This window comes from Nelumbo lutea, chromosome 8 (assembly GCF_056320005.1).
Source record: "Nelumbo lutea isolate HS-2025 chromosome 8, American lotus-T2T, whole genome shotgun sequence".
Taxonomy (NCBI): Eukaryota; Viridiplantae; Streptophyta; class Magnoliopsida; order Proteales; family Nelumbonaceae; genus Nelumbo; species Nelumbo lutea.
In genome coordinates this window covers 31,908,770-31,920,979 of record NC_142691.1, presented here as the reverse complement: position 1 = coordinate 31,920,979, position 12,210 = coordinate 31,908,770, and the positions used below count along the sequence as shown (strand labels likewise).

The 12,210-nt window shown below is 35.3% G+C and overlaps 1 protein-coding gene across 3 annotated transcripts in view; it reads left to right on the top strand.

Moving 5' to 3' along the window:
* The window catches only part of LOC148843711 (increased DNA methylation 3-like), a 59,967-nt gene that overhangs the window by 23,328 nt on the left and 24,429 nt on the right, over positions 1–12,210 (top strand). The window contains exons 2-3 of one of the 3 annotated variants that reach the window (XM_088959029.1): positions 5,348–5,430; positions 5,640–6,630. In XM_088959029.1, the coding sequence (XP_088815155.1) occupies positions 5,670–6,630 (961 nt within the window). In that variant the 5' untranslated portion in view covers positions 5,348–5,430; positions 5,640–5,669. The remainder of the gene's footprint in view (positions 1–5,347; positions 5,431–5,639; positions 6,631–12,210) is intronic. The other 2 variants (XM_088959027.1, XM_088959028.1) reach the window with 2 other exon arrangements.

Here is a 12,210-nt window from a genome sequence, read left to right as displayed (position 1 = left end):
CATTGTCTTCCAGCCCATGAATGCTAGCCACAATCTTAGTCCACAATTTATCCCTTTCTAAAGAGAACCTCCACAACCACTTCCCCAGAAGAGCCATGTTCCTTTTCTTGAAATTACCAATCCCAAGACCTCCTAGTGTTTTACACCTAGAGACCACCTCCCAACTCACCCTATGATCTCTCTTTATCTCTTGTCTTCATTAAATATATCCAAGCAAACCATGAGCAATCATAAAAAATAGTGGATTCAATAAAAATCATCAAAATTGGTAAAAAATATACCACCAAGTGCAAGTGCAGGCTTTGGACCACACTCATTATAATGAACAAGAGAAAACTAAAAATTGCATATTTTATTGCTTGAAGAAAAGGATTTTTACAATGTTTAGACAATTTGCATGCTTCACATTGAAGAACAGATGGAGATGTGGACAAGAACAACTTAGGACTAGGGATGATCATGGGCCCGGTTGGGCCAGGATTAGCACCTATGATAAGGTATATAGATGAAGGCAAAACTTTCATTCTAATTCTTAAGCAATATGACCCACATTGCCTGGGAATTCTAATGAAGGGCTTGCCTAGGAGGGCAACTCTCATACATGAGTTAACTCATAGTGAGTGTAACACTAAATAAGATGAAGAAGGGAAAGGCATTAGGACCTATTGCTCATTAATAAACTTATTTCAATCATCAGAAAAAAGAAAGGCATTAGGACCTAATGGGATTCCAATTGAAGTATGGAAAGGTATGGGAGAGGTACGCTTGTTATGGCTAACCTAGCTAGTTAATAAGATGATGAAAGAAAGGAAGATGCTTGATGATTGGAGAAATAACGGTATGGTGCCTATATTTAAGAACAAAGGTGATATACAAAGTAGTAATAACTACCAAGGGATTAAACTTATGCACTACACTATGAAACTTTGGAAGAGAATAATTGAATAAAGATTATGACAAACAAGTATATTGGAGAACTAATTTGGCTTTATGCTAGGGAAATCAACCATGGAACTTTATTCTTTTGAGACGATTGATAGAAAAGTCCAGAGAGAATAAGAAAGATCTTCATATGGTGTTCATTGATCTAAAAAATGCATATGATAGAGTCCTAGAAAGATTATATGGTGGATCTTGGAAAAGAAAGGGGTTCAAAATAGATAGACCTAATTAAGGATATGTATGAGGGGGCGATGACCAATGTCAGAACAGTGGGGGAGACTTCGGATTTTGCAGCTACTATTGGGTCTTCACCAAAGTTCAACACTTAACCCTTACCTATTTGCATTGATCATAGATGAATTGACTAAACATTATTTAGGGGGAGGTTCCGCAGTGCATGTTGTTTGCGGATGACATGTTTTAATTGATGAAACTAATGAAGGATCAAATGCAAAATTAAGCTTATGACAAATGCCTTAGAAACAAGAGGTTTTAAAATAAGTAAGACTAAAACAAAGTATATGACAAGTAAATTTAGTAATAATAGGAGTGTAAATCAAGTTACACATAGGATTGTAATTCAATTGACCATTTCTGGTACCTTGATATCGATCAGCTCTCTAACTCACCATGCCGTTGGATGATCTAGGGATGCATGATGGAAGACTCAAAAAATCCCATAACAGTGAGAAAGAGAGAGTTCTTAGTGAGAAGAGAAGAAGAGAAAGAGAAGAAGAGATATGGAGAATTCAATAATGATCTTGCTGCCCCACTCATTATCTTATATACTCATGGTAAAGATTGATTACAAAGACTAATATGCCCTTAATAGGGAGGCTACTGTTCTGCCATTTTGTTCTGTTCATTACCATGCCCATTGTTAAATTATGAGCTCTTAAATAATTTTTTACTACTTCAACCCTTGTCCAATATGGTTTGCCCCCAGCTCTTCAAGCCCCTTTAACTTGTAACAGGCTAACAGCTATAGATGGAGGACTAAAACAGAATATATCCTATGTAAATTTTCTAAGAGCAAAAACCAGGGTACACTTAGGATTTGAGACCAAGAGAACCTCAATATGATTTCTTTTGTTACCTTGGTTTGGTAATCCATAACAACGGAGAGATTGAAGAGGATGTTGCCCAATGAATTAGAGCCGGACTAGCAAAATGGAGGGGTGAATCTGGGATACCATGTAAATAGGAGAATAGCACTTAGGCTTAAAGGAAAATGTTATAAAACGGTTACATGGATAGCAGTGTTGCATGGAGTCAAGTGTTAGACAATCAAGAAAAAATCGTCCAAGAAATGAGTTTAGTGGAAATGTGAATGTTGAGATGGATGAGTGGGAAAGCTGGAAAGAATAGGATCAGAAATGAACTTATTCAATGGAATCTGGGAGTGGTTCCAATAAGTGATAAAATGAGTGGTGTACACTTAGATAGTTTGGTCAAATGTGCGAGTAAGAACTGAGAAGTGATCTGTTACAAGTAATGTTTAAAACCTGGACTGGTGACTGACCTGTTTCTCTTTCTGGGTGACTGTTCACCAGTTTAGCCATCTGGGTTGGCAGGTTTGACCTGTGACATCATCAAAGACAAACGTCACAAACCTAAAGCATAAAGAAGCATGGCAATGGCAAGAAAGAGGGATTTGTGGTGTGCAGGTGCATAGGTGAGATTTGAGAAAGAGAGCCACACAAATAGCGATCTATGCTAGGTGGCAGTGGTCCTTGTGCCTATCCAAGTGTTGATCACCACAGCAATCCAATCAATGATGCAATCTTGTTGCCAATGAAGTCAGATCACTGTTGTAGTTTGGTTGCCATTACAGTCCAGTAACTGTTACTGCTCCCATTGCTTCTACCCACTTGCCGCTGCTAACAATGCAAAACAGGGTTTACTTAGAATGTCCGAAGACACAATGAATACAATGAATACCAAAAGAATGTTTGAAGACACAAAAAGATCAAAAATTAAAAATTAAAAATTTAGAATTTATGCATTTTTTTGGTCAAATAAAAGCTTAAAATTTAAATATGAAATATGGTCTTACTTGTCACATGGTTTGACAGTTAAACTATCTGGTTGATAGGTAGTTGACCAATTCAATGTTCTTTTTTATTCTTTGGTGATTAACTAAGATGCTTCTTGACCTGGTGATGAGTCAAGTGGTTCAACCACCCAGGTCAATGATGGGTTGAAAACATTGGTTAAAAGTTGAAAGGGTCTAGAAGAGATGAGGCAGACCAAAAAAGGACATGGATTGAAATAGTGAGAAATGAGGGGGCTTACAATTTAATTGTAGAGATACCACCGAACAGAGTAGTATTGTGGAACAGGATTCATATAACCAATTTGATATGGTTGGGACAAAGGCTTAGTTGAGTACTTGGGTTGTGGTGCAGCAGCAAAGAGTATTCAAGTCTCCACCCCCACCCCCACCCCCCACCCACGGGCAAGAGGTTCTTTTGAGAAGTTCCTCTTGCGAATGTTAGGGGTTATATGAGAAATAATAACAGAATCTTTGAGGACAAAGTCATTCAATTGCACTGGATATCCAGAAAATATTGGCCCAGATCTCCTTTTGGGGGCTGAACTTGGTTTTTTGTGCTCCTTAAAAGATTCAATATGTTCAAAGAGGAAAATGTATTGTAAACAAAAAGTAGGCACAAAGGGCGTTAACAACATTATAGTGAACCACCGTCTAGACCTAATACATACTAATTTGATGTGAAATCTATATAAGTGCCCAGTCCACATGACTAGAATTAGTCTCTGCATGATTTTGTGCCAAAGGGCGTTAACAACATTAAAATGTTCTATTTCTTTCTTTAAAGAAGCATTTGGTTTGTGGGATGGAAAAAGAAAAATGGGTGGAAAATTTTCACGTTCCATTGTTTGGTTTCAAAAGGGAAAATAGTGGGAAAGTCAACCCTAACAACCATTATTAATTAATTAATTAGGTAATTAGTAATACTTTATTATTTTATATTTTATGATTAATTAATTAATACTTATTAATGTTTTATTGATTATTTTTATAATTAATTAATATTGATAATTTAGTTAATTAATTATTAATCAAGAATTGATATGTTAAATTTTATTTTATTAATATTTTCTATGAATTATTTAATGATTTTGTTTTGTATTATTAATTATTGAAATTATTTATTTATTTAGTCATTGATTAGATTAATAACAAAATCATTATTTATTTATTCTTTATTTACTTATTGAGTTATTAACTATTTTGTTGTTAATTATTAATTCGTTAATAATACTTTTTTATTATTAGTTAGATATTAATTATTATGGTTAATTATATTTTAATTTGTATTGGTTTATACTTCATTATTATTATTTTATTAATACTTATAATTTAATTAATAGTTTAGTATTTTAAAATTAATTATTATCTAATTATTAAATTATTTTTCATTGATTATTTTATTAATTATTTCTTTTAATTTACTTATCGATTTATTTTTATTTAATTATCAATAATTAATTAATTAGTAATTAAGTAATTATTAATTATTAGTTTGATATTAATTGGTTAAATGATTATTAACATTAATTAATATGTTTAAGATTTATTAGTTTATATTTTATTTTGTTTTGATTAAATTATTTTATTAATATGTTACGTTATTTTATTAATTTGATTAAATTATTTTTAATTGATTAAATTATTAATAATTTATCTATGAGTCATAGGTCTAATATTAACTCTTAGAAACACTACAAGGGAGGTTTTCTTTTCTTTTTTTTTGTTAAACAAGTTTCCCCCTACACTCCCACTTGTTTCCCACCAAAATGGTGGGATTCCACATCCCATTAATTGGGATCTATAATCCCACCTTTTTCCCATCCCATCTCATCACATCCCACAAACCAAACATGGGAAGGGAAGAAATTTAGAATGTTCCATATTTTCCCTTCCCATCCCACAAACCAAATGGAGCCTAAAAGATCCTAGCAGATGGTAAGAAGAACAAGTTTCTAAAGAGTTTGCCATTTAAATAATAGGACCATGTTTCACTTTTCACTCATTTCATGATGAATGTTTTGGATTTTGGGATTCTTTTTCAGTCTGTTGAATATGTTGTCCTTATAGATTTCAAGTTCTGATAAGATCACTTTCCATGGATGATTGGTGTTTTGGGTTGCTCCCTTATTTCTGGAGTTTTTCCTCATATTATATCTTTTATGTCTTATTTATCCTTTAATAAAAGTTTTCCCTATTGCCATTTGGGGGAGGAGATAAATAATTTAACATTGTGTTGTATCTTTGTATGTAGTTCATTTTCAGTATATATTCTATCTATTCTCAATGTATGCAAGTATATTTTTCAAAGGTTGAAGTTGTTCAGTCTATATCTGTCTTATGTTGAAGCAGTATACTGATGATGGGGTTGGATTTGAGCTCCAAGTCTCTCTCACTTCATCATGGATTTATTGAAGAGGGACATTCGTTATTGAGTATTCTGTCATTTCTTTGGTTATTTTCTATTGGAGATATAATATTATTTCTGTCCATTAACATGAGTTTGCTGTTTCCCTGAAAAAGATTATGTTAGGCCCACTCTGCAGTGATAACAAAAAATAGACCTCTACTTTTCAATAGTATAATTTTCTGTTGTGTATGGATTTATTAACATGATATGAGGTTGCTTCTCTTCTTGGAAAAGGAAAAGACTGAAAGAAACTAAACAGACATCATGGATGCGCAAGAGAACAAACACCCTAGGCTGTTGGCTGAGGCATCCATAAATGACCAGCGTTTTTTGCTCAACTTCATTATGGGCACTTTCTTAGGTCCGGATGTAAAATCCGATGTACCAAGGCGGTCAGCCTTTCAGAGAGTAGCAGAAGGTCTGCCACAGTACAGTTTGAATGATTTGGGTTCTTCATTTGTTAATCTTCCTCAAGTAGAGAACTTGTACTACTACATCTTGAGGAATGCACATCCAAGTGCAATCCTGAAACCACATTCATTATACATGTATTTAAATGGTAAGCTACCCTTGCCCAACTCAGGTTTACTTGAAGATGCACGGCAGTTCACATGTATTTTTCCACTGAATCTTCACGAGCAAACTACGTACAGAGTAAAACATAAGATCTTCATGGGGATCATTCTAATTGAAAATCCTGACACTTCATATATTAAGTTAGAGGATTTGGAAAGATTCAGGTACTTAACTGGCATATATGATATGAAGATAAATAGAGAAGAATTGCAACAATTTTGCCATTGGTACAATACAGAGAAGGAAAAAAGTGAAACAAACAACATGGGATCTTGGGATGCGACAATGACAAAAGAGGTCTCTAATGGAAATGCTCCTGGCTTTGCAAGGCATGGAGATGAATGGAAAAAGAGGCGCCTTAATGGTCCATTTAAAATGCAAGCACTGCCTCAGATGGTTCCTACATATATTCATGGTCAGCATCCGATTGAAGATGTTTCTGTTAGAACCTGCAGTTTAGATGGGCCATCCATTTTATCACTCACTTCCACTCCCAGTGTGGAACAGTGGAACTCTAAGATACCTATAGCTTTAACTGGAACAGCAAAAGAAGGGAGAGCTGGTCCACCTGTTGGTCTTGTTGACATAGGAATTAGCAGAGATGCATATCTTTTCCGGGTTGCTTTACCTGGTGTCAAGAGAGATCCAGGTAAGTTATATTTTCATTTCTCTTGTACTAGTCACATTATTATCTAATGTTTATGATATTGCCTATTCATGGTTAAGTTTTTGTCAATTAAATGTGATAATGCTGGCACCAATAGGGTTTTCTGGTGTTGGGTATCATATACATGTTTTACCTGCTTGAATTCTGGCAATTCATTTGGGGTCACTTCTCTTGAGGGACTATGGTAATCTTAAATCCATAACTATTCATTTATACTTGGATGGATGACCAAAACTTGGCTGGTTTTTACATAGGAATTCTGGTTTTAGAGGGTGGGCTCACTATTAAAAACCATTCTTTTAAAAAAATGAGGTGACCAAGTTCGTCCAAGATGCCAGATTTTTTCAATGACAATAGCTATCTTGTTGGCAAAGTCTTTTATTTTGAATTCTTTTGGGGTACGTGGTGTTTGGGGATCAAATCCCATTTTTTGCATTCTGACAACTGCCTGGTAATGCTTACCTCTCATCCCCTACCAAAGAAAAACTGCATATAGTTTTTTTTTTTTTTCAGCTTCAGCCCCAAATTTTGCCATGTTTTGCACTACTCCTATTAATGGTCCCTTACATTAAGGGTGTAAGTACTGGTTCTTTGTGGTATTCTGCAGTTCACTGCATAGAAAGAGGGTGGCATGAAAAATCACATGGACCCTTTCCATTTTGAGTTAAGGGTGCAAATTGGGTGCTCAATTTGAATAGCTTACACCTTCAATTTTTAACAAATGCTCAACCTGAACTCACCCAAGTTGCACCTGTATCTTGAGTTGCTACCTAAAGATGTAGCATCTAAAAAAGATAGTTTAGATTTTACCTATAAAAATACAAAATTATTATTTAATGCTTGTTTTTTTTTTTCTAAAGCAAACATAAATTCTTTTTTTTTTTTTTTAACAGGGAACTTAGATTTACCTCTCTAGAGAACATTTCTTTTATTTCAGCAATGTTGAATATTACCAATCCGAACTGTACGCAAACCTGTCAAGGAAAATAAGAAGAAACAAGAAGAGAAGAAGAAACAATAGAGAGAACTATCAAAAAAAAAGAAGAAACAATTGAGAGAATGGGTGGTAGATTGATCACTCCTTTCTGGTCCTTCTATTAGTATTTGTAACTTTTCTCAATAACAAGAGAAAAGACATATAGGCTCCTTTGTAGGTGACAGCAAGAAGCCAAGAACACAAAGAAATATGGCTCTTCTCATTGTTTGGGTGCAGGTTGGTTAGGCCAGCAGATGCAAGTTCGATTTTTATTTCGATGAGTAAAGAGATAAGATTCATTAATAGAGAAATAGGCAATTACAAGCTTCCCATGGAGAGGCACGAGCTGCGTCCTCTCCTAATAGCAGGAAGAAAGACAAAGGAGAATAGATTACAGAAAACAGAAAACAGAAAACAGGAAACAGATTCAATCTACAATTGAGCCCAATATAAACTTTCCCTGTTTACCCCTTGCTTTGCAAGACCATCAGCCAAAGAACTTGCAGATCTCCCCACCCATTGTTTTCTCACTGTCAAGCTCCTTGTCAGACAGTTGAATTTTTTAATTTCATTCTTAAAACACCACACTATAGAGTCCGGGTTTTGTAGCCATCCCACTACCACCTTGGAGTCCCCTTCTATTATCAGATGTTGCACAGCTAGCTGTACTCCTTGGATAGCAGCTGCAAGTTTCTCTGTGGTGGAGTTTCCAGCTCCTATGGGCCCCAAGTAGATAAGAACCACATTCCCAGCCTCATTCCTCAGTACCCCTCCCACCCCCGACGGACCTGGATTACCAAGACTACTTCCATCAAAGTTCAGCTTCAAAAAATTTTCAGGAGGGGGCTCCCAAGTCAAACTCACTTTAGTCTTTCTAGATGAACAATTAGCCACTTGCTAACCAATTCCTTCAAATATCACTATATGAGAACTGATGGAATAAGTCCAGTGATTTTAGCCATGAAACCACCCTATTTAGAATGTAGTCCTTCATCTCTTCTAAGTTTCTCTCATTCTCTTGGAAGGTTCTGGTTTCCTTGCCAGAGCAGCGCTGCTCTTGCACACCTCCACATAATTCTTCCTCTTCTGTTCTGCCAAGGGAGGAAAGCAGGGTCAAAAATCAAACTTGCTTCCACTAGCCTAACCAACCTGCGCCCAAACAATGAGAAGAGACACTCCCATAACTCTGCAGTAAATGAACAGGAAATTAGTATATGGTTACAGTCCTCACCATGTGACTTGCAAAGGATACACCAAGAAGGTGAAAGACAAAAATAAGGTCTTCTCTTTTGTAGAATGTCTAAGGTGTTTATTTTCCCATAATGCACTTCCCAACAAAAAGCCATAACCTTAGGGGGAACAGGCCTACACCAGATTTCCTTAAACGGAAAAGGCTGAGTGGGGTTAGGATGAGTAGTGGATTTAAAGAAAGAAGCACAAGAGAAAGATCCATTTGGCTTGGGTGTCCAGATCCGTTTGTCGGGTTTAGAAGGGTCCAAACACACTGTATCAAGTTGGTTTAGCAAATTTGTTAGGGACACAATTTCCTCTTCCCTTAGACCTCTATGAAACCAAAACTCCCAATTCGGTGTTAATGAATTATTCATAAAGGAGCAAAACTTTGAGACAGACTCCTTTTTGTACCTTGAAACAGAGAACAAAGAAGGGAAGAGGTCCTTTCAATGGGGCCTCTCCAACCTAGGTAGCCTCCCAAAAAAGAACAGAGTTGCTATTACAAACATCATACCTGACAAAACTGAGAAACTGAGGAAGGATGTCATGAATAGCTTTCCAAGGAGTTGCCAAGGTTGCCTGCCGTGATACTCTAGCATCCCACCCATTATCAGAGTGACCATGGATACTACCTACCACCTCATGCCAGAGCCTATCTCTCTCCACTGGCCACCTCCACAACCACTTCCCCAGTAGTGCTTTATTCTTTTTAATCAAATTCCCTAACCCCAATCCTCCCTCCTCTTTATTTTGGCATACAATCTCCCATTTTATCAAGTGATCCTTATTACCTTCTACCGGCTCCCAGAGAATCTCTCATCACCTTCTCTAGCTTCCTAGCTTCCTAGCTTCCCTAGGTGGTATCCTAAACACGGATAGGAAATAGGTTGGTAGGTTAGCTAATGTGGCTCTAATCAATGTGATTCTTCCTCCCAAAGAAATATAGTTTCTCCCAAGTTTGATTTTTGATCCTGCTTTCTTCCCTTGGCATCACAGAAGAGGAAGATTTATGTTGAGGTGTGCAAGAGCAACGCTGATCTGGTCCGTGTGGGAAGAAAGGAATACCAGAATTTTACAAGAGGAGAGAAGCCTAGAAGAGATGAAGGATTGCAAGTAGAAATCACTGTTTGTAAATCAGGATGAATTCCTTGTGAAGATAAAGAAGAAGATGAAGAGTTTCAGCAGTATAGAAAACAAGAGAGGAAAGAAAGAGTGGGATGTTAACCAGAATTTAATTAGTTCTGGCTGCCAACCCCTCATTATATTTTATACTTAACTTAAAAGAATGAAAGATTAGAAGAATGCCCTTAGTAGGCGGCTACTAAAGTAGCCGAACAGTCACAACTTAAAAAACATAAGCCAATGGGCTTAAATCCCAACAACTTCCTAACTAACAACTTAAAATAAGAACAAAACAACTGGGCCCAATAACTAGAAATCGGCCCAACTCAACACTCCCCCTCAAGTTGGGAGTAAATGTCACATTTCCAACTTGCGTGGATCATGCTCCAGCTTGTTCCTTGCAACACTTTTTGTGAGGACATTAGCAAGTTACAGGTCAGAAACAATGTATGGGAGACAAACTTCCCCATAAGTCACCCTTTCTCTGATGAAAATGTCTATCCACTTCAATGTGCTTAGTCCGGTCATGCTGAACTGGGTTATGGGCAACAAGGTTTAAAATGTCGATGTCAATGGAAATGTTGCTTACCAAAATATAGGACATATGTCGGAAATGTCAGAGATGTCGAGGGGAAATATTGTAAAATTTAGAGACATTATGGAAATATTATGAAATATGTGGAAATATGCAAAGATATTTTGTAAAATGTTAAAAGAAGCATTAATACATATTTCTAGACTATTATTTTATTCCCAACCATTATATAAAGCTAAGAAACTAAGATCAATAACAAATTAGTAAATGGTGATTTACTGATTTATTATGCATTTTGATGTTTTTACAAGGTTATCTGATATTTTCTTTTCTTATTTTTAATTCTGATTTATCATACATTCTAATATATTTATTTCACACTAGTAAATAGAAATACATTTATTCTGATTTTTTAAATATTAAAGTTATAATACATTATGCTTTATTATAAATTTAATAAACTGATTCTCCTTTTTGTAGTATTAAGATTATGATAAATTTTGATTTCTTATAAAACTTAATGAATTTATTATGATTTTTAATACTAAATTTATAATAAATTATGAATTTATTATGATTTTTATTATATTTTTTAAAAAATACTAACTAGTTAATATTTTATTACTTGAAAAATATTTTATGTTTTATATTATAAAGTAATTAATTTATTCTTTTGTTTTTATGTTTTGTTAATTATTTTTATAAATATTTTATTTGAAATATTAAATAGAAATTATTAATGGAATAATCAATATTAATATAACGTATTATATTAATATAATATACTAATATATTATATTTTTAATGTACATTAGTCGACATCTTGTCAACATTAGTAGAGATCTTGTCGACATAATAGGAAAAATTGTATTTTTTTGGTTATTTGGATTGATTTGGTCGACATTTACGAAATATATGAAATGTCGACTAACATAATGTAATTTTTTATATTACCATCCACTTTCATGTCGGTGAGCCTCGACATCGACATATGTCGGGCGACATTAGCGACATTCGGCGACATTTGAAACCATGATGGGCAATGTTAATTGCTGCTTGTTTATCACAGTACAACATCATAGGTTTTTTTGCTTGTACACCAATCTCTCTCAATAGGGAACGGATCCAAATAAGTTTTGAAATTCCATGTGCCATGGCCTTGTATTCAGCTTCAGCACTTGATCTTGCCATCACTGTTTGTTTCTTACTCTTCCATGAAACAAGATTACCCCCAACAAGGGTGCATACTTCTGAAGTAGATCTCCTGTCATTAAGGCATCCTGCCCAATTTGCATCTGTATAAGCCTCTAGTTTCAATTGTCCATGATTAGCAAACAATATGCCTCTGCCCGAGTGTCCCTTCAGATAAGCAAGAATCCTGTCAACCACCTCCCAATGCTGGACTCGTGGAGCATGCATGTATTGACTTACCACACTGCATAGGAAATGTCTGGTCTTGTCATACACAAGTATAGCAGCCGCCCCACAAGTCTCTGATATCTCCCAATGTCCTTTACTGGCTCTCCTTCTGATGCATTAATTCTGTGATTTTGATCAATAGGAGTACTGATTGCCTTTGTTCCAAGCTTCCCTGTTTCTTGAAGAAGATTCAAGACATACTTCTTTTGAGAGATAAAAATTCCATGTTTTGATATTGCAATTTCAATGCCTAAGAAGTATCTAAGTTTTCCAAGAT